The sequence below is a fragment of the Theileria equi genome (genome assembly GCF_000342415.1).
Source record: "Theileria equi strain WA chromosome 4 map unlocalized gcontig_1105316255039, whole genome shotgun sequence".
NCBI classification, from domain to species: domain Eukaryota; phylum Apicomplexa; class Aconoidasida; order Piroplasmida; family Theileriidae; genus Theileria; species Theileria equi.
This window is the reverse complement of record NW_004668229.1, coordinates 515,510-536,879: the sequence shown is the minus strand read 5'-3', so window position 1 is coordinate 536,879 and position 21,370 is coordinate 515,510. Positions and strand designations below refer to the sequence as shown.

At 41.2% G+C, this 21,370-nt stretch overlaps 8 protein-coding genes and 1 non-coding gene across 9 annotated transcripts; 2 read left to right on the top strand and 7 right to left on the bottom strand.

Moving 5' to 3' along the window:
* Nucleotides 1-319: 319 nt before the first annotated feature.
* On the bottom strand, nt 320-1,544 carry BEWA_053880 (signal peptide containing protein; the record flags this gene model as incomplete). Its single annotated transcript, XM_004832727.1, has 1 exon — nt 320-1,544. The coding sequence occupies one exon, from the start codon at nt 1,542-1,544 to the stop codon at nt 480-482; it is 1,065 nt and encodes a 354-aa protein (XP_004832784.1). The 3' UTR covers nt 320-479.
* A 1,700-nt stretch (nt 1,545-3,244) lies between these two features.
* Nucleotides 3,245-3,832, bottom strand: BEWA_053870 (hypothetical protein; the record flags this gene model as incomplete). Its single annotated transcript, XM_004832726.1, has 1 exon — nt 3,245-3,832. One exon carries the CDS (start codon nt 3,830-3,832, stop codon nt 3,245-3,247), a length of 588 nt encoding a protein of 195 aa, XP_004832783.1.
* A 1,776-nt stretch (nt 3,833-5,608) lies between these two features.
* On the top strand, nt 5,609-9,261 carry BEWA_053860 (hypothetical protein; the record flags this gene model as incomplete). The annotated part of the gene is made up of 3 exons (XM_004832725.1): nt 5,609-6,912; nt 7,345-8,324; nt 8,405-9,261. 3 exons carry the CDS (start codon nt 5,609-5,611, stop codon nt 9,259-9,261), a joined length of 3,141 nt encoding a protein of 1,046 aa, XP_004832782.1.
* On the bottom strand, nt 9,193-14,443 carry BEWA_053850 (conserved hypothetical protein). Its single transcript, XM_004832724.1, has 6 exons — nt 14,312-14,443; nt 14,237-14,278; nt 14,003-14,058; nt 9,744-9,816; nt 9,474-9,710; nt 9,193-9,344 (listed from the first exon to the last, which is right to left on the bottom strand). The coding sequence occupies exons 1-6, from the start codon at nt 14,405-14,407 to the stop codon at nt 9,258-9,260; spliced, it is 591 nt and encodes a 196-aa protein (XP_004832781.1). The 5' UTR covers nt 14,408-14,443; the 3' UTR covers nt 9,193-9,257.
* Nucleotides 14,444-14,877: 434 nt separating this feature from the next.
* BEWA_053840 (hypothetical protein) lies at nt 14,878-17,221 on the bottom strand (the record flags this gene model as incomplete). The annotated part of the gene is made up of 2 exons (XM_004832723.1): nt 14,878-16,178; nt 16,300-17,221. The coding sequence occupies 2 exons, from the start codon at nt 17,219-17,221 to the stop codon at nt 14,878-14,880; spliced, it is 2,223 nt and encodes a 740-aa protein (XP_004832780.1).
* Nucleotides 17,222-17,365: 144 nt separating this feature from the next.
* Nucleotides 17,366-18,297, bottom strand: BEWA_053830 (cytidylyltransferase domain containing protein; the record flags this gene model as incomplete). The annotated part of the gene is made up of 2 exons (XM_004832722.1): nt 17,668-18,297; nt 17,366-17,582 (listed from the first exon to the last, which is right to left on the bottom strand). Exons 1-2 carry the CDS (start codon nt 18,021-18,023, stop codon nt 17,366-17,368), a joined length of 573 nt encoding a protein of 190 aa, XP_004832779.1. The 5' UTR covers nt 18,024-18,297.
* A 536-nt stretch (nt 18,298-18,833) lies between these two features.
* On the top strand, nt 18,834-18,906 carry BEWA_053820. The gene has a single exon. It is a non-coding gene; the product is annotated as a tRNA-Lys (tRNA).
* A 186-nt stretch (nt 18,907-19,092) lies between these two features.
* Nucleotides 19,093-19,865, bottom strand: BEWA_053810 (conserved hypothetical protein). The gene is made up of 2 exons (XM_004832721.1): nt 19,574-19,865; nt 19,093-19,530 (listed from the first exon to the last, which is right to left on the bottom strand). The coding sequence occupies exons 1-2, from the start codon at nt 19,764-19,766 to the stop codon at nt 19,172-19,174; spliced, it is 552 nt and encodes a 183-aa protein (XP_004832778.1). The 5' UTR covers nt 19,767-19,865; the 3' UTR covers nt 19,093-19,171.
* A 267-nt stretch (nt 19,866-20,132) lies between these two features.
* BEWA_053800 (ribose-5-phosphate isomerase, putative) lies at nt 20,133-21,312 on the bottom strand (the record flags this gene model as incomplete). Its single annotated transcript, XM_004832720.1, has 4 exons — nt 20,133-20,429; nt 20,462-20,641; nt 20,699-20,860; nt 21,283-21,312. 4 exons carry the CDS (start codon nt 21,310-21,312, stop codon nt 20,133-20,135), a joined length of 669 nt encoding a protein of 222 aa, XP_004832777.1.
* Between the last annotated feature and the right edge of the window lie 58 nt (nt 21,313-21,370).

Genomic DNA, 21,370 nt, shown 5'->3' with positions numbered 1-21,370 from the left:
ATTACTGGAAGAATAGACAGAGCCAGGAAAGAGTGCTGGAGATATCTTATCGGTTGTCCGACTTATAAACTGAATGAGGCATTAATATCTTATCATTTACAAAAGAATCATGGATTCTCTACTAAAGTCTTAGTACATAATTACCACTTCATCCTACTGTCCAAGTGTCCTCTGTATGCAAAGGTACCTTTGGTGAACAAGTGACCACAACCTATCATGAGTTGATACACGAATAATGGATGAATATGCATTGGAAAGATGTTAATCACACATGCCTATAAGTGTAAAGGCTATCATTAATTAAATATACACATCTCATTGGAGTGCGGAGAAGATGTAAAATTATTGTACTGCATTATTGATAGATATCCATAGAAATTCCTACAGATTTTCCGTATGTACTCGCTAAGAAGAGAGAACGATAGACTCATGTTGACCTTTATCATCAAGATGCTTCAAATAGCATCCATGAGGATTCACTATTGGAAAGATTGAGGTAGAGTAGTGAACCCTTCCATAATTACCTTTAGCTTATTTAAAAAGTCTTCCACCCCTCCAATATCCCTCCATTCCGTACCATCCTTTTCAAAGAATTTCCATCTCCTTGAACAACTCTCCACTACAACCATCTCCAGTAACTCCATAGATCCCTTCTTATAAACGAGGCAAGAAAGGCAATAGTCGTTATAGTATCCGCTATGCCTTCCGATGGTTCCTTCTGTATAAATAGGTTTTGAAGAACTCCATAAAAGGCCATTCACATCCTTTACTCCTTTGGCAAGGTACCCTGGTTTAGGAAAAAAATGCTTAGTTGTAACTCCTAGTAACTCCGTTTCAAAGATGGTGCATTGATCGGTACTAGTTTCTAATGAAAGGTCAATGTTAAAGTCTGATATCCAGGTTGACCTCGTCTTTAAGCTCTTGATCTTAACGTTACTATAAGTGCAAAATGTCCATCCATTCTCAGTCTTTACATAATCTCTTCGTGATGTTCCAGATAAAGTTCTGAGAGTGACTAATACTAGTTCAGGCGTGCCATCCGTGTTAAGATATGAGTTGGCATATTGGAACATTTCTCCAGTAGAAAGAACATAAACTTCTTCCTCACCATCTACTAACCTTGTAACTGCTATATTCCTCTTTGGGACAATGAGTTGAACAGCATTACCAGCGAAAGGATACTCGAAGAATTCGCACTCATCCTTATCTGGATTGGCAAGATCCAAAGTAGTAGTGTGTCTAGATGTTTGAGGAACTGGAGATTCGTCCACTGCCACATCTGCTACCTTTTCATCACTGTATCTACGAGCCGATGACAGTGTGTACTCTACTTCATAGACAGTTCCGTTGGCCATGTCCCATACCTGTCTTTTGCCGCTCGATTCACTTTTCCTCGTCCTCCTTTTTGGATGGTAGTTGACAACCTCATCCTCTGTATAGTCGTCCAAGACCTCGATAATAAATCTGTCGGTGGGAAGTCTGGAGTTTTTGCAATGGCAGAGTCCCAGTAGACAGGTGGTCAGAAGAATGGAAAAGACCTTCATCTTCCCTCTAACATCCATCCACTAGGGTACACCATGAGATGTTTGATGAAGATGTAATCTCTTCCTACGCAGACAAGAGAGAAGATGAGCGGAAGAATGAGGAGGAAGAAGAATAGACAGTGGATGGGGTACACGGAAGAGATGTTGTGACTATTCTCTTCTTCCTGAGTCTAATTTCCTATATTTAGTAACTTGAGTAATGCAACCATTAGAATTAAAATGAGTAATATCATAGACCAGACTTGGAAGAACAAGGGGCTGGAATGTTGGTGTAGTAGAGCACTTCAGACAACCTCATAACATCTTCCATAGACTTTAATGAGCACATGGTAAGAATTCACACACATAGACATGAAAGAGAACCACTAATATTCATAATAATGACCTTCTACACCGAGTTAGCCTGTAAACTTGCCATTCATGAGATGTCTGGGGGTAGTATTCTAGGATTACTACATATCATCAAACCTTAGTAGGCGATAGTAGAGGCTAGGAATTCCCCTAGTACCACACTCCTATTTGACCTTTCTTTACAGAGTAAAAGAATCTTCCCTGATATCTCCGCTTTAGTACTTCTATCTCATTGACCTCCAGGAGTCTATAATGTAGGTTCTATGCTATGGCCATCCCTCTTGCAAGTTGTGGTACTAGTACCTACGGTAAGCTCAACTTTCTCTTTCTGATAGTTCTATAACCTTGTCTTGTTATCTCCAATCCATTTGCATTTAACTACCAAAGATTTGTAGAAGGAATGTAAATGAGGAGTACTCTGCTTTTCACTAAATCTTATAGAATGTATCACAGACTATTATGATAAATTATTCTACATTATGTCCATGATAAAGTTCTATATACCTGAACAAGTGAATATTATTTCTTGAGGGATGTGTCTAGCCTCATCATTTCCCTTAGATTTCTGTCAAATTCCCCATCCATGAGTGCAGATCACATCCTTACATTGTTTTTAACATAAAATTTGTACTTAGATATTTCCTGCATGCTCAACTTTCATTATCCTAACAGAACCTGGTTTATCAGTCTGAAAGTTGTGGCCTCTAGAGAGAAATCTTTTATCTAGAGATGATATCAAGGTACATTAGCTACTTTCAAATATTGCCCAGTATTTAAATGTTCATCATTAAAGGTTTAAGGAGTGCATGTGGATAGTTTTTCCAGAACAATTGTATAACCCTCATATCTTCTAGCCGTTACATTCCGTATTAACCACTCAGAGTTTACATCCTTTCTATTTTAGCCATACTTGGGAAATAATGTTTACTTAGAGGAATAGACGTCCAGCCAGACTCCATTGGAGCGAACGAGAAGGGTAGATAAACTCTTATACCGTTTAAAACAGTGAATTCCCTCTACTTAATACCACTAAGCTGTAGGAAAGCATTACATAGATGTAAGGAACCGTTAGTTTATAGGGGCTACACTGCCGCTATGTAACTGCGTATTTTGTATTTAAAATCAGCACTGTACAACAGTGTTTTATTTTTAAAATGAGTATAACACAACCTCATTCACGCATCAATAAAGTCACTTTTGTCTATAATACCCTGAGCAGTTTTACCATCCCTATGGAGTTTGAGGTATCCCAAATCATTTGCACTTAAGTCTCACACCATCGTATTCTTAATTCAGATACCTTTTAAAATTTCAGAGCGTTTTTACATTTCACTCGCATACTTTACCTATTAAACACTTTCTATAGTTTTACTAACGAGTATGAACGGTCCATCATCTCCCTCGAGTATATAAGACGACTTTATCCTAGTCATATCACTCATCGATGTTATAATATTTAAGCGAACAGGTCTTGTAGATTCAAATAATATGATATATTTTTTAATGACACCTTCAAAATTATCATCAACAATATGGTCACCATAACGCACAACACCAATAGTTATACACAATTTATATTCTTCTTTTACTTCAAACTTTGTAATACTATCCATCATATTGCTAACACGGACGAAATTTGTATCATTTTTCACGAGTAAATCTACACCAATAGGAACCCTTACGACCGCCCTGTATGCGTGTTCATTAGGTCCTCTTACAAATTCCTCCATGTGCTTCGCAAGATTTCCATCATCCATCCTGTAAACATTCAATACTCTGATATAGACCATATTGTTGGCGTAAGTAACGACAAATACGTATCGTTCCTCATTTGTCAGGTGGTCCTCCAGAATGACTTCGCCGTCTCGCAGCTCACCAATTCTGTAATACGCAGAATACTCTGGTACAATACCATAAAATGACCCTTCTGAGTACATTTCCGAAGGTTTCTTGATAATAAGCCCAGGAAGAGTCCCGAAAATCTCAAAATCTACCGGAATTTTGGACGGGTATCCATAAAGGAATCCGGATGTCCTTTTTACAAGGACGCTGAGATGAAGGAAAACATGAAAGATGGACATCGTTATGCTAGCTACAAGTTTTTATAGTGGCCAGAAGAAAATGGTCAGTGGCTAGTTTTATGGCATTGTTTGTGAGGGCAGATTTTTGATAGTTTTAGCAAGTGCATGCAGCACGTCTGCTAATAGCTATTTTTACAAATATGCGGTAATTTTAATGCATCATAGGGTTTAAATTCTCTAGATGATCACCAACTTGCAAGTAATTTTGTACTACCTAAACCACGATGTTGTAGAGGCAAGAGCAATCGTTTATCCCTCAGCCTAGCCCTGAACTTTCATACTATTTACTCTTTCCACAAAAAAGCTCTTTGTTTCTTCCTTGAGATCCCATCGAGCACAAGTTTAAGTCTCACGGAGTTTAACAACTTTCCTTAGGGTCAGAAAGCATTTGAGGCCTTCTATGGCTTAGCCCAGTTGCCAGAGTTGTAGAGACCTTTTGCGAATAAATCAGACATCCGTAGCCTCAACTCCCACATTATAATCGAATGTTCAGTATGGCTGCCTAAAGTTTGCCTATAGCATCCAGTTGCCTCGAGGGTCTTGTGTCCATCCACCTGGAGGTGTGACCGCGTACGCAAGTTGATGCCAAGTGTTACACAAAATTTACTTGACAGAGTCTGGTCGCCAAAGCTTCGCCGTCACATTCACTGCACTGCGTTGAAATTTCTTTGGAGTCATCACTCCACTTTTCTCCTCTATTCATTCTTCCAGGTACACTTCCTGCTTACGGACCCATAGAGGTCGTTGCTACTAATAGCGCCTACATATAAAACGCAACTTGGACACTTGCTCACGTACGCCGAGTGGAATCCACGCAACGATGTTGTTTTCCACTGGCGTTTTGGCTGCGCCCTCCAAGTGTGCACGGAGTCCGTTGTCTCATTTTACCTTTAGATGCCCACACTGGCGTTAACAGTTGCAGATTTTAGTATTTAGTCCATTAATGGCTCGCAAAATTTGAGCTTGACGTCCGAATCTTCCCTTTGACTTTGATTCTTTCGAAAATCGAGATTAAAGTCAGAATTGGACAAGGGATTCGCTTACTACGCAAAGGAATGCACACTTTGTCGACTACATATAGTTTGTCGCTACAATGTCGAGCATCGGCGCTTTACGCGCGAGATTAGCCGCGGCTCAGTCCAAGAAATCGACTGTAAGGCTCAGTAACATCCAGTGCATCGATATTTTACTCAAAATATGCAGGTACGTTTAGCAAATGGAGCGTAGCTTGTGGCTGATGGCACCCTCTGGGCTGTAATTAGGGTGTCTAAAGATTCCATAATCTCTAGGTGGTCATGAATGAGGTGTAGAATATGGAATAGAGTATTAGGATTGCCTATAAGATTGATGGAGTGAACAGAGGAAATGTGTGAGTAATGGAGACTACATGAGCGAAGCGAGTGTATGAGATGGCAGGAATGAAATTCAGAATGAGTCATATTCCAGTAGATCATCCATACTGTACTACTGAGGACTGTGTTGATAGTTGTTCATCTTGTTCTGTGGATAGTCTCTCTGATTGTGAGCTACTTGTGAGGGAGGATGAATGTATGGATGATAATGGAGTAACTATATGGAGGACAATGGGAACCTGGGAACTAACAACTTTATCCTCTTAGACCTTAACCCAGAATGGCTGCCCCTTCATCTGGAGTTATCATAGACATAAAGAAAGATACCAATGGACAAGGATCCATTACATATCCTTCTGGAGTATCTCCTAATCAGGTTAGGCTGGAGAAATCTGAGGATCCTGCTAGTTCTGGCTTCTGGAAATTCACTCACAAGCCACCCAGTGAAGACTCTTTCACCGTAGCACAGGTTGTGTTTGGAAGTAATACAGTTTCAGACATAGGAGTTAATCCTAGTGATAATATCCAACACCTATCAGTATGGTACTGGAAGGGAGACCAGGGAATGACGAACCCTCTTCTCGCAGAAGTACTCAAAGATGGTAACTATGCTTACAACTATAACAAGGGAGGTGGCGATATCCAATGGAGTCCAGCTGGAACTAATCCACTCACCGGTAAGACACTTGAGACTCAACTTGATGGTCTTAACTGCAAACTTAACGATGCTGTCACCATAAATCTCACCTTTCAAAATTCTAGCACTCTTTCTGAGACTCATGCTAAGAATAGTGGTAGAAAGGATAATAAGTACTGTTGCGATTACCATAATCCTAATGCTACTAGCGGGAGGGTCTCTGTTACTATTGATAAAGTTCGTTGTAAAGAAAAGGGTCATAAAAGTGCCGACTGCTACAAACATACCATCGATTCTGGTGGCTATAAACTTGCAAAGATTAAGTACAATGGCAGAGATAGAAAAAACATAAAAGGTCCAGAGTTAAACTTTCCCATTAAAGGTCCTGTTAGCGTCTATGTATTATACTGCAATCACAATCCAGTTCTTATTTATGTTAAAGGAGATAGGCAAAACAAGTGGTATCAGAAGCCTGCTAGTAATGGTGCTACAGATGAACAGTGGACAGAAGTAGGAAATCTCGGAGGCATAACACCCATAAAGTTTGGAAGTCTAAACTGTCAACAGTGGAATAGACTTAGAGAGGAACTACAGAAGGCTGGATGTAGAAGCTTGGGAACATGTCCTCCACCTCCTAAACCTCCACCACCGCCTCCACCGCCACCATCTCCTCCTAAACCTGCTACTCTAGGTCAACAAGACTCAGGCGGTCCTGGAGGAGCTACTGCTGCTCTTTCTGTTGAAGGAGACTCTGGTGGTAATGATGGACCTAGAGGAGAATCTGATAGAGATGGTGAAGCTGCTCCTCCTACTCCTCAACAAAAATCTACTCCTACTTCTCAAGCCGTTACTGGTTTTGAACTTCCTCTTGTTGCTACTATTGGATACTTTATTGCTGGAACTACAGGATCCGGCGCAGCTGGTTTCTTGGGATATAAGGGTTATAAGTTATACCAAAACTTTAAAGGAGACCCTTGGGTTAGACAGATTTAGGACTCTCTATGGACTCTCCAGTATGGAGACTAGGGAGTATATACTGAGTAATTGATCTAATGGACTACTACTATGAATACTTGGATTAGCAAGAAAGTACCATATTGATTATGGATATCCTCACTTGTGAACCCTCGTAGAATACCCTAGGATACCCATGGAAAAGATGAACTTTACTGCCATTTACGAACAATTTTTCTTTTTTATCAAACAGACATACTCTATTCATTGTCTACACCTCACTCATAACCACCTAGAGATTATGGAATTCATCACTGATTTCGTGTCTACCTTAGGCGTGGCTAAATAACCCAGTTTTGTAGATATACTCCACCATAGATCTACAAATATGATCCATAAACTCTTCATTAACAATAAACATTTAGGAAATGCAATGTCGAATTAGTACCAAGCAACGATGGCCTAGTGTTTTATACGATTGAGGATGTTACGGACTCCATAATAAATCTTCTCTACACGAGGGGAGGAAGGGTTCCTATTTATGAACTTTCCACACTCTTGAACGTACAGGAGGATTATGTAAGTCGAGGAATACAGACAATACTTGGAAGGAAGGATAATAATCTTTTACTTGTCCATGGAATCTTGTTAACTTCGACTTACATAGACTCTCTTACCCGTTCAATAGATGATAGAGTCCAAGAATGTGGAACTGTGGATTTGACGGAGCTTTCCAAAGAGTTTAATCTTCCGTTAGATCTCCTGAGGGATGCTGTTAAAAAGACGAAGATGCAAGCGAGTCTTTCTGGAAACACACTTGTCTCTCACACCTTTGAGGAACGTAGGAAAAATAATGTGAGAGCAGCTCTTGCTGCCATAACAATACCAATAAAGGTACATGATTTGTCGAGAATCACTGGGATAAGTTCGAATATTGTTGATTCAGTTCTCCATAGCTACAAGGGTGGTACATATAAAAATGGAGAATATACCCCAAAGTGCTATCTGGATTCTGTAGAACGCTTCATAAAACAAAATTACTCTCAAGCTGGTTATATAGAGAAGTCACTTGTCCAGCCTTATTCGCATGTGAATGCGGAATACATTAAGAAGGTGTGCACAGATTCAATGGCATTGTCAAACATTTATATAAACTCTGCATTAACCTCCCCTGTATCAGTACTCGTAAACGAGGCTGTTTCTGGAAGAACATGGAGAGAAGTGACATCTATGCTTCCATCTGTATTGGATGAAAAGGACTGGAGTGTATTGCTCAAAAATGCCAAGGGAATTCTTATTGAATCTGTATTTGTATCTGAAGGATTTTTAGAGGATCTGAAAGAACATATAAAAAAGAATATTGATACAAAAAATGATGACACATCTTCTCTAGAGAATTTAGTCGGTAAGTTGTCGTTTTTGCAAATAGTTGAACATTTTCCACTTTGTTCTATATTTCCATAGCGAAACATCACATTCATACAGATTCCTTGTTATCTTCTGGAGATGACCACTTTTCTGAACTCCACATGTTATACCCATCGCAACTTTATTCGCAAATTGAAGCACATATTAAAAAGGCGCTTGAAAGGAAGGCTGCACAACCCGTGCAAACGAAAAAGAAGGGAGTAGATTTGGAAGCGCTGAAACAACATGTTATGCGCTCAGAGTTGACCATTAAAACTCTCTCCAAACTTGGAGTGGAGTCAACACTGCTATTGCAGAACCTCGCCAGAGAAGTTCTCACGCCTGCATTTCACATGCTACTTGAACATCATCTACAAGGGTTTGGTGATGAGGTACAGGTGAATGCACAAAATAGGACTTCTCTTGTTGAAAAGGTGGTTGATAAAGAGGTCAAGGCAGCATGTAATGACTACATATCTGGAATAAGAGGTAAAGATGCTACAGCTTGTATGGACGCTTGCAATTTACTCTGCAAGTACATGTATATTAATTGCAATGTGAAAAAGGAGAGTAAGCCATTTATTAGGGCAGAACAAATGGCTCACTTACAAAAGATGTCTTCATTCACTTGTGTAGATTATGCAAATGTCTGTCTTAGTGCCATCATGTTGACCCTTCTCAAGAATAACCATTACATTTACATGAATGAGAAGACATGGTGCCTCAAGGAAGTTTGCGGATCGTTAAAAACAGTCATGGAGACGTGCAGCGTTTATACACAAATTTTGGAGGTTGTGGAAGGAATAGATGACCCACAAGAAGGTACGTTTATAGATTTTATGTACATCACACTAATATATACATTGTGCTCCATTAATTTTATCTCTAGAGAAAAAGCTCCAAGATGCCACGGCAGCTATAATAGAACACTTTAAGACAAGTTAAAATTTGAATCCATTCGTTTTTCCATCGCTTCAGTCCACGCCTTTCCAATTGTACGCTTCATGTTGTCATCACCCTAAATTTAAAGTGTATTTACGTATATTGTGGATGCATGCTCCATGTATTTGGGCAAAGTTGATGTAAAGAGACATTCAAAATGCCTATGCACAATCCCGGTTTCTTATAATCTATCAGAACAAATTACCTCATTGTAAAGGTTCTTCATGAGGTCCATAATCATTGCTTGTGGATTATCATCAGATGAAGGTTTTGGAGGCTGTTTCTTTGCTGGTTCTGGAGATAGGGAGCTCCATGTGCCTTCAGAGGCCTTTGGTAGTTTTACATGCACATAGCCGCTCTTGAACTTCCATGTTATTCCGCTTGCGAGGACCTCGGAATAAAGTTTGAGTTTTAGCTGATAATGCTTGGCTCCGGATGTAATCTATGGTGTTTTTGTCTACAAAGAATCCATTACCTTGATGTCTACAAGCTGAGCTTCATAGTCGATGACAACATCAGAGACTTCTTCGGTGAATGGGATGAGGATCCTGTAAATGGTATGTTGTTGAATATTATGCAGAAATTATATGGTAGTTGTGAAGGTATGAGGGGTTCATTGTAAATGCGTATAGACTGGAGAGTTGGTGTAGAAATGTATCAAATATGCCGTTTAAATTGCTCCATAAATATGTCTGATACTGTTCCATAAAGTTAAACTAGAGATATCCCTCCATAGTAGTAGTCCATTAGATCAATTACTCAGTATCCACAATGGTCTCCCTACTAGGCCATCTCTGGGAGAGTCCATAGAGTCTCAAATCTGTCTAACCCAGGGGTCTCCTTTAAAGTTCTTATAGAAGCTATAACCCTTATATCCCAAGAAGCCAGTTAATCCGGATCCTGCAGAAGTAGCAAAAAAGTATCCAATACCAGTAGCAACAAGAGGAAGTTCAAGAAGTCCACCAGTAGAAGCTTGAGGAGGTTGAGGAGTAGCAGCAGGAGAAGTAGATTCTTGACCAGTAAGAGTAGGAGATCCTCCAGCAGGATCATCCTTTCCACTAGGTTCTCCATCCAGCCTCTCTTAGTGCAGTCACAAGTCTATTAAAGTTGGTACAGTTAAGGCTACTGAAATCCCCTGGTGTTATGCTGAAACCTACTTTTTCCCACTGTTCATCTCCACTAATACCAGTACTACTACCACCATTAGGCTTTTTGTACCAACCCTTGGCTGTACCTCCATCAACGTATATCAGTTTTGGAATGCCATCTTTGCAGTAGAATACAGAAATACTTTCTACACCATCCATAGGGAATCTCTGTCCACTTAAAGTTATACTTTTCACTTTGTCACCTCCATTGTACTTTATGCCTGCCAGTTTGGATCCAACGCCCGTGAAGTGTCTATAAGCTGTGGTATAGCTTGAGCTAGAATGTTCTTGGCAGAAAACATGTACCTGCCTGGCAAACCTTATTATGTTTACCACTGCAACAATACCAATTACCTTTTCTTTTAGATATATTATAGGACAGATTTATTGTAATGGCATTGTTATGTTTACAGTTCTGTTCGTCCAGTACCTTTTCAAGAAGCCCACCATCTTTTGAGAGATTATGTTTTTCAACCCAATTATCACCAGTACCCCTGACATAGTACTTGGTTCCAGTTCCTCCAGCAGCGGTAACTTCTACCAAGAAAACCTTACCAGAAGCCGTAGAAGTAATACCGCTATTATCATGTCTCCAGTAATAGCCAGAAACGGAAGTGACTTCCTTTATATTAGTGACTCCAGTTAGAACATTATTACCTTGATCATCTTGGATCCCCTTCAGTGTGAAATAAGTTTCTCTAGTATTATCCTTATCCTGGTAAGTGTACTTGAAGAAGTCAGATCCACTAGGTTCTTCCTTTCTTGTGACATAAATGTTCCTACCATCTGGGTAATCTTTGGGAGTACCATTGGTTGGCTTTACACTTAACTTGAGTGTAGACAGATCTCCACCCATCCTCCATATTTAGAGTTACACCTTCACTTAAAGCCTGGTCAGTATGCTAAATCTGGATAAAGTACTTCCTCCATCTAGCCGTACCTCCTCAACCATCCATTCATCCTCCCTCACAATTAACTCACTGGGTTGCAGTAGGAAGCATACTACGTCATTACGGAGACTACATTAGTCAATAAGAGAATCTCATGAAGACACTGGTATAGAGACCACGACAACCACATTTACACCAATATCCCCAAGAACTCCAAAACCCATAACGTGAAGTAGGCCAAGAATCTCTATCCTTATCAGACAACTGACAAACAGCATGAGCATAACTCTTTATCATTGAATGTCTCCTCAGTATGAGTCCTCAGTCCAGTAGTAGGATTCCCAGACTCTCCACTAGACCTATTAGTGCATGGACGAATGTCCAGGGATGGGTAAGCTTAAAGGCTCCATAGTGGTTATGCACTAAAATTCCTGATCTTCATAGACAATGAGTAGAGCCTCTGATTTACCTAAAACTTTGCATCTAACATTCTTGGTAAAGGAGGACTTAACACTCTTACATGCCTCAGATACTCCACCCCCTATCCAGTATCCTAAGGACTTCCAGAACCCATAGTCTTTAGTAGGCCATTTACTCCGGTCGTGCTCATACTTGGAGTAAGTCTTTAGATAACCATCTCCAGTAAAGGCCAAGATGATCATTAAACCTTGGGATGTGAATGTGTTAAAAGAGGATATAGTACCACCATCCTCCTCTGAAACCTGCTTACCAGCTCCAGCATATGAAACTGCCTTAAGTCCTTCTTCACAAAACTTTAATGTCACAGTAATGACTCCAACAAATGCTCCACTACTCTTTATAGAATTTGCTAATTCACTATCTGGATAATGAAGTGCGCACAAACATAGGATCATTGCGGTAATATGTGGAATTGCCAGTAACCAAGTAGCATGCCACCACTTATACCCATTTTCCCATGGTCTGTCTGGGCCAACATCAAGACCAACTCCACACGAGCACAAAGCTGCAATAAAAAGAGAAGGAATTGCACTAACAAACAGAACAACCAGGTCAATAGTATATCCAGTGCCAACATCTGTTAATTTGTAAGGAGCAATAGCGGGGTAGAAGGCGTAGATACCACCCATTCCTACCATAGCCATAAGAATCGGAGACCAAACATAACCGGTATATTTACCATCCTTTTCAGGATCAATAGCACCAGTACCTACAGATTTCCAATCAGCACCAGGAGTACCGTCCTTATAGGCGATGATCCACACTATGGCAGAGACGAATGATATCACTATTGCTATAACAAGCTGCCAGAATATGATCCTGTAACTAACATTTGAAAAGTTAAACCACTCAGCAAGTTCAGTAAAGAGATAGTAGTAAATGCAAACCTGAATACCAGAAAGAGGGATTCCTACACTGAAAAGGGAAGCATTTGAACTTCCAACATTCATTACAGCTGCCACATTCATCCCATAGATAAATGAACTGAAGACAATAGTCCAGTAGTAAAAGGTGAGATCTCCCATTTGACCTCCAGAAGTGAACGCGTAGAGGAGTAGAATGAATGATAGGCATAGTGTCACATTTGTTACAATGGCAAAGTACTTAGAATTATTCTTAAACCAGTTACCTGTCCATGTTAGAGCATTTATAAGAAAAATGCCAGTAAACGTTGCCAGTTCCATAGGATTATGGACCATGTTAATGAACGAACTGGCATACTGCTGAGGAATTTTAAATCTATCAAGTGCAAACTTTGCTCCAGTTAAAGCCACACGGAGAGACTGCAACAGAGTCAGACCTGCCATAAACATGGCGCTTTTCTGAAGTCCGGGATTCCCTTGTGCCATCTGTCATCTTGTGATCTTACCTGTCATTCACACCATTATATACCATATCATTGGCTATAAGTTGAAGATACCCTTCCATTCTCTACTTGAGAGTTTAATGCTCCAGTATCCATCATTTCAAGATGCATGTTTTCGAGTAGCTCACATCCTCAAGGTTTCATAGACGGATTAGGAATGGAGAAGCTCCTCATGGTCGCTGATACATTCTCTGATTACTAAAGAAACTCCATTTCTTCAAGACATTCAGTTGCACAGTATCAAGTAGATAAGTCAATGCTTGGCGTCTTATAATGGTAACTCATTCATCCTTATTCTAGAGACTCCCTTTGGTCGTCCTCCTAGCTCTGCTAGTAGAAGGAGTCTAAAAATACTCCTAATAAGTCTAAGAAAGAGACTAATGGAAAAGCTCCTATACTCTGTATACTCGCAACTTATCCTCCAGTCACTAGGCTAATAGAGTCTCGCATCACTCTTCTTTAAGCTCCCTGAATGTTACCAGTCCTTCTAGCTCCACTAGTAGAATGAGTCTCTAAAAAGTCTACTGGAATGGGAGTTGATGTCAGGTATCTCATAATAGACCATTCCTCAATCTACCAACGAAGATGCGGACTCCTATACTCTGTGTACTAGCCACTCCTTTCCTCCCTTCAGTCGGATAGTCATTCCATAGTGATCTACTGCCTAGTCTCCGACGTCGGTAGGTCACCTGTTTCAGTACTCCTTACAGTCGTACTTGCACAGTGAGAATCCTACTACTGATAAGAAGAGCTCCTGTTAGTCGCTCAGGCTCACTCTGTTCGCCATCCCTCATTCTTTGGGACCTTCAGTTACCATCTCATACCACATCTCAGTACCTATCGAACTTACGTTACAAACTTTCCAGTTTGATCCCATGAAAAGGACTTGATGCTTATGAATTGAACCTAAGTGTGTCATGTCATTATACTACTGGATGAGAGATGGCCATTTAGCCGAAATAAGCCAAGATTCCACAGCAAAACAAATGTAAATATTACTTAAAGTTACAAATAGCAGAAAAAATTTGGAAGAAATCGGCCAGAAATAGTGGAAGGACAGAAATGTGTAAGGAATGAGACTTACTGCAGGTTTCGGGACAACAGTTTCGAGTTTGGCCGAAGATTCCTAAGGAAAATGATTAAATCCTTAGAAACTCACCAATGTGCTGATAAAGCTCTCAATTTGGGACTTTACAGATGGCCTAGTTGCAATTGCCAGCAACTTGCGCCACTCCTCTATATCTGCAGCGGACATGGATGAATAGATAGAGTTTACAAAATATATAAGAGTGTAAAAATCTAAGCAGGCGTTGTATTGGGTGAGTAATTGTACAGGTGCTTATTGACTATCCATTCCATTACCTTTGGGTGAAGCGTTCCGATCGAGTCACAACTCTGAATAGTAGTGTAATTGTTATTATAGAGGGTGTATAAACATGAAAACTGGGTTAGAATGTGAGCCTTGTTGCCGACCTCATCGGTAGACGAACGAGCTGTAGTGATACCAAAGGGAACATTGTCTACCGGAGGAAGATTAGATCGGCTGAGAGTATGTGAAGAGAGTAAGTAGTGAGTTTGTTAGTTCCATAACAATAGTTGCGTTGAAAAGAGTACAAGAGGTCAATTATCCATGGTGCCATGCTTAACGATTCATCCATGGTAGTACTCCATTAGACCAACTACCAGCACACAAGGTAGTCTCCATACTGGAGAGTCCATAGAGTCTCAAATCTGCCTAACCCAGGGATCTCCTTTATAGCGATTATAAAGTTTCCATCCAGCGAGACCAACTGCACTACTTCCACCAAAAACAGAAGGGATGATATATCCTAGACCGGTAGCTCCACCAACAACTTCAAGACCAGTAATAGGAGAGTAAGTAGGTTCTTGTTCAGGTTCTTCAGTAGGTCCTTGAGGAGGTTGAACAACAGTTTCAACACCAGAGGAAGTAGAAGTAGCAGCTTGAGTAGTAACAGTAGTAGCGGGAGAAGTATCAGCAGGTTTATCAGCTTTAGGAAGAAGTTCAGGAGATAGAGAGTGATCAGGTTTTTCAGATTCTTTTTTAACAATTTCAGATACTACTTTAGCTCCAGTTCTATTCTCATTACTGTTATCATTACCAGGATTAGGTCCAGTAGCAGCACCTAGTAGAGATGAGGATTGAGGTCCACCTTTTAGCTCTTCCTTTGCTATCTTTCCCTTTTTGAGTCCCTTTTCTTCAACTTGGGCTTCACCTTCGCTATTATTTCCATTAGGTCCAAGATCATTAGCTTGAGCAGATAGAAGAGCAAAAGGTTGACCATCAGGAGTAATATTTAATAGTCCAAGCTCACCACCAGGAAGTTTGAATTTAACATCTTGAGACTCATTTCCAGTAGATAAACTAACATTACCAACAGAAACTTGTCTTTCATCATCTATAGCATCTACAGCCATTTGAACCACAGGAGTTCCCTCTAGAAGAATCTTGGTCTCAGACTCTGTATCAGGAACCTGGTCAGATAAGTCAGCAACTGGAACTTCCTCACGTTGAACTCCATTCTGTCCAAGATGTTCTGGATTAGAGATAGGTTGTTCGCCAAGGTCTCCATCAGGGGCTTTAGCACAACCAACAACACATTTTTCTTGACCATCTTTATATCCACTATCTTGGCTACAAACAGCTGGTTCTGGAGATGAGGATGTAACTGGCTCTTTACATTCTGGCAAGCTTATACATCCACCTGTACTCTTTAGTGCACTCACAAGTTTGCTAAAAATTTCCTCAGTACAGCTTTTAATGTTATCTGGCATTGTGTCTCCGAGATCTTCTACCTTTGCCCACCAATCTGTACTGCCTTGTCTGAACCACTTATTAACCGAAGGGTCTCCACCTTGAACGTAGATCAGTTTTGGAACTTCTCCACAGTATAATGCAGATACGCTTCTTACGTCAGATATTGGAAATGGTTGTTCCTCCAGTTTTATAACCCTCCTACCGCTCAACTGATCACTCTCATAATACTTAATACCAGCAAGTTTTCCACCTCTAATGGTATGTTTAAAATAGGGAATTTGAGAAACACCTTTAACTGATCCAGGAGTAACAGAGACTTTTTGTCCATCATGTTTCTTACCACAACAATGACCCTCCACTCGGATGTTTACCACGAGTTAGGTCAATGGTAACACCAATACCAATGGAACATGCTATCCCATCGAGCTTATTGGAAAGTGCCTCAGTAGGTTGTATCCCAGCATAGAACCCAGCATCATCAGTTTTGTTCCAGCTAGTACTATTTTTATCAGTACTCTCAAACCACATGGATTTTCCATCCTTTTGTATAAACTGGAGCATGAGAGATATGTCACTGTCACCGCCAAAGCCTGAGTAAGAGTATGCTCTAACATTGGAAACTGGACCTTTAGGAGGATCTATGTCAGTACCATTTCCACCATAAGTTACTCTGGAGATCTTAGTGCCTCTCCCTCTAACACTGTACGTTTTAATCGCATATTCGCTTCTAGTGAACTGAATGCTTCCACCATCAAGTGATATCTTTCTTTTAGTCTTTAGACAAGTAGAGTTAACATCGCTGGGAAGTGTACCAGCTTCAGGATCTTTTATGTTAAGTGGAACAGCATGATTTCTACCACAGTTTCTATCATCAAGCATAACCTGCAGTGATATTGAATGTCTCTGATGCGACCAAAAATGTGAATTTCTTACTTCACTATGGTCATATTTATAGTAGTACTCTGGTGCATTTGGTTTAGTGTTTTTAACAATCTCCAGGAGGAGTGGTTTATCATAGGTTTCATCCTTTTCCCAGTAATAGACAGAGACTTTTGTGACACCAGAGATGTCATATCTAGTACTTAGTTCTTCACCTCCATGCAATGTTCCCTTGAGAGTAAATGGTATTCCCTTGTTTGAATGGGTAAGGGCAACAAAACCCCTGACAGATTCGGGGCTAACATCTCGTTTGGCTTCTATGCCATTTGGTCTCTCTTTACAGTTACATGATCCGCTCTTTCCACATTTTCTGTCTATATCTAACTTTAATGTGTTCCCTCCACCTCCACTCATCCTCCATGTTCAGAGAGTCTACTCCTTCAAAACTCTAAGATCCATGAGTAGTCTCAATGCAGTACTGTCTAGTCATTCATCCTCTCTCACAACTAGCTCACGGTCTGGCAGTATGGAATACATTCCATAAGCATTACTAAAATGTCACAAAGTATGCAAACTTACCTCCCCCCGTTTAATCTGCTCTCTTGCCATGGTTGACGAAACATCAGACATTGCAGTATCTTTCCCTTGCTGTTTCAACAACTCATCCATGAGCTTGTACGACTTTAGCTTGTTCAAATCCTCATCATTTATGGGATAATCCTGACGATAGGCAATCAGGAATTTGGCAATCTTGATTAATTCATCAGCATACGGCCTACAATGGTATGAGTGGGTGAAGGGTACCGTGTGAAAATATGGGCATTTGAGGATATTTAGACACTCACGGACATCAAACAAACCATTCAAACATGGAGGGAAGAATGTCGGAGCCCAGAAAAAAGTAAAAGTCCCTGTCTGGGTACTGTGCCTGCAGATCTTTAATCGTAAAGTAGGTGTCAATCGTTTCATTCTTGTCCATTTCGAATCGACTGACTTGTAGCTTTGGAAACTGGGCCTTGTATATGTCTACAACGATGTTGCACATTGCGATTCTATCCTCATCCGAAGCCCTGTACTTTTTGTCCGTGCGATCTCCACTGGGCATTATCCAGATTTCTTCAAACGCGCGAGTCTTGATCGAGAGCTCCAACATCAACATGTGAGCCTTTGTTATCGGATCAAACGCCCCGCAAAAGAGCAGCACCGGAGTCAACATTTCGACTTTACCAGAATCCTCAACCTTGCAGCACGTTCCGACGTCCGCCAACTGGACCTTTGCTCCTTGGCGTATAAAATGAACCTTAAGGGACCTGAAAACTGCCACTGAGTTCCAGGGTTGTCCAGTGCCTGCAAGAAGAGCAACTTCGCCCTTATAGACGTTCTTTGAGAATGTCTTTCTAGCAAAAACGACGCTGATCCGGGAAGCGCCAACTAGTCGCGCTGTAATGGACAAGTTTGCTATAAACCACAGGGGCGAGGCTTATAGCCAGAAAAACGGCCACAAAGTACTCATATGGCAAGCTTAACGCTATGAGAGTTTATTGTAAAAGTAAAAAGTGGCCATTTGGAGGGACACGAGACAGCCATAGGGAGCGGTTGCCAACGCGCCTCTGGATCCTGACGCATGGCACTGCGTTGGCAAATAGACAAGTGGACTTTAGGAGCCATATTTACTTGCGGGGAAATCCTGCAATTATCGCCTCCAGGAAGGCTCTGGAACAGGCCATTGTGCAAGTGTCTACGGGTGGCAGGATACCGCAAGGAAGACGGAGGACCAGGGGTACCTGGAAGAATGAATAGAGAAGAAAAGTGGAATGATGACTCCAAAGAAATTTCCGCAAGTACACAAAGCGCAACGGAAGGGAGAATTTATAGTCTCCAGTTTCGATAAAACTAGAGCCCAAGATGAAAGATATACATCTACAAGAGAGCCTAAAAGGAGCGGATAAAAACGGGAAAAATGGAAAAACAGATTGACAACACAAGGGAATAAACTTATCAATCTGAGGAGAACAGGGACTGATGTGCCTCCTTAGCTCAGTCGGTAGAGCGCCAGACTCTTAATCTGGTGGTCAGGGGTTCGAGCCCCCTAGGTGGCTCCACTTTTTTTTTGCTTTATGGGCCGGGGGAAGACCGAGCTTTATTTGTTCTTAGTAGCTACAGCATTTAGACTTCTTAACGAGTATATGAGGAGCATTTTTGGACCAATTTGCCGGCGGACCCAATGCCTGTGTAGAGACATGCCCGGACTTTGTGCATTGCTATAGAGACTAGACATGGATATTCATCATTACAACTTTAATCACCATGCCATTGGTAGGACGCTGGCAATCATCCTATAGAGCCTCATCCATGTGGACCATTTTACTGCCATAGTGAGAATAATATTTTGATTGCGATTAAGGCAATGGCAGCAATTAGGAGCTTTACCTTGAAGGATAAGCCGGAATCGACATTTTGCGCGACTCTTCTAAAGTTTTCCGACTTTTCCCTCAGGTCTTCTGTCTTGTTCACCAAACTGTCAATCCTTTCCACTGACCTTGTTAACTCCAACACTGCAGTATTGGCTCCCTTTTGCATCTCAACAACCTCCTTTACAGCCTCCCCCAAGAGTCGGTCCAAATGGTCAAAGTTTGGGTCAGCCTGCAAGTACCTTTCGGCGTTGCATTCCTGCAGGTTATTCTCAATCTGCTGCAACTTTGCCCGTATCTTTTCCAGGTCATCTGAATGGTTTGTAACGGTGAGTAGAGAGGACACACGACTTACCGGCGGTTTCCTTGTTGATTTCTCGAAACCTTTGCATAATGCTCGCGTTCTCGTTTGTGTCGCAACCAAAGTCAGCAGTGGAATCCAGACCAGGGCCTCTGCTTTTGTGTATTTTTGGACTTGTGAACGCCAACTCGTCAATTACGAGCCAATCTTGATAGTGTTTTGAATGATCCACCTTTGGACTCATCATATTTTGTGGATTGCGAGATTGCGCTCGAAATATGTTACATGTGCAGAATTTTGAACAAAATATGGACTTTTAAACACAAACAAACTCTATGCTAGCATTAAAAACGGCAAAATGACACAATTTACGTTATTTTACAGTAAAAATCAACTGGCGCTACCAGGTAACTGGCAGAGGGTGCCATCCCGACGTGCTACGAGGCATTTCGTGGCCATTTTCAGGAATAGACCGTTACAAACGACTCCATGGATCTGTAAGTTGGTGTAGTATCCGCATGCGCAGCTGTCAGATGTAATGTGTGCGTGGAATCTCAGCCTTCCACCGGCAGAGGTACGACTTGACCTCCATTCCGCAGCTGGTGTAACTGCTCTAGAGTTCAAAGGAGAGAATGGTGGTAGATACGCATGAGAATGGACAAACCTCGTTAATCTTTCTGTGGAGTGTGTCTACATCGCCTCCACTAAATTTGACATCCATGATGACATTCCCATTGTCTGTGATGAATGTGGAGCCATCAGCACCTTTTCTGACACTCCACTCTGCAATATGCTCCTTGAGGGTGTTGTAAACAAGTTTACAGGTGCTCAAGTGCCCAAAGTTTACAACTTCAATGGGAACTTTGCAATGAGACAGAAGGTCAGTGCACATTTTACTTTCATCAACAATCTGTAGAATGTGAAAAAGAGTACAGGACATACCACGACAAACTCCTTGGCGTATTGTTCCACCAGAAATTCCCTAAAAAGAGCTCCTCCTGCACCCTTTATGAGATTCAGATTTGGGTCCACAGCATCTGCTCCGTCAATGGCAACCTCAATGCTCAAATTCGAGCTCATAGCATCATCTATGCTAATGTAGGGAATGTTCAGCTCCTTTATCTGCACATTTTAGTGTATGGATGTGGAACAGCGTCCATGGGTAGGTCAAAAACATACCAGTTCAAAGGTCTGTACGCTGGTGGAGATTGCGGTAATATTTTCAAGCTTGCCCTCCTTCAAAAGTTGACCCACTCTTTTGACCGCAAATGAGGCTGTTCTTCCGGTTCCCAGCGCTATAACGCTGTTACTCTTTACATTTTCATCCACCGCCTTTTCAGCCTGAATGGGTAATATTATGAGAATGTAGAGAGTAGGATGGGCTAAGTTTCATCCAATTATCCATACCAACCAAGCATACTCTAGTTTATGCAGGAATGATTAGCAAATTTGGCGCACAAGTATGGAATCCAGAGCGAGCACTGGAGCACCCCTGTAGAGCATACAGAAACAATACACACGAATTCCAGATACTACCAGTATAAATAGGAGGAATAACCGAGTAAGATGTACAAAGAACGCACAGGAATCCCAAAAGACGTTATTCCTTCTGGGCAGTTTGTGAAGGACAGTGTCGCCACAATGGAGACCCGTAGCCTTGTCACCCACGCAGTAAGTATAAACGATGATAAGGATGTATACACAAGAACATACGGATGAAAATAAAGAGATAAAGGGCGATTACAAACGCCCATTCAACTTACCACGACTTTCATCAACGCGAGTTGGTCCATTTGCGATTACGGGTAAAACATGTAGTCTAAAGGTCAATTACCGACTTTCGTTCGAATC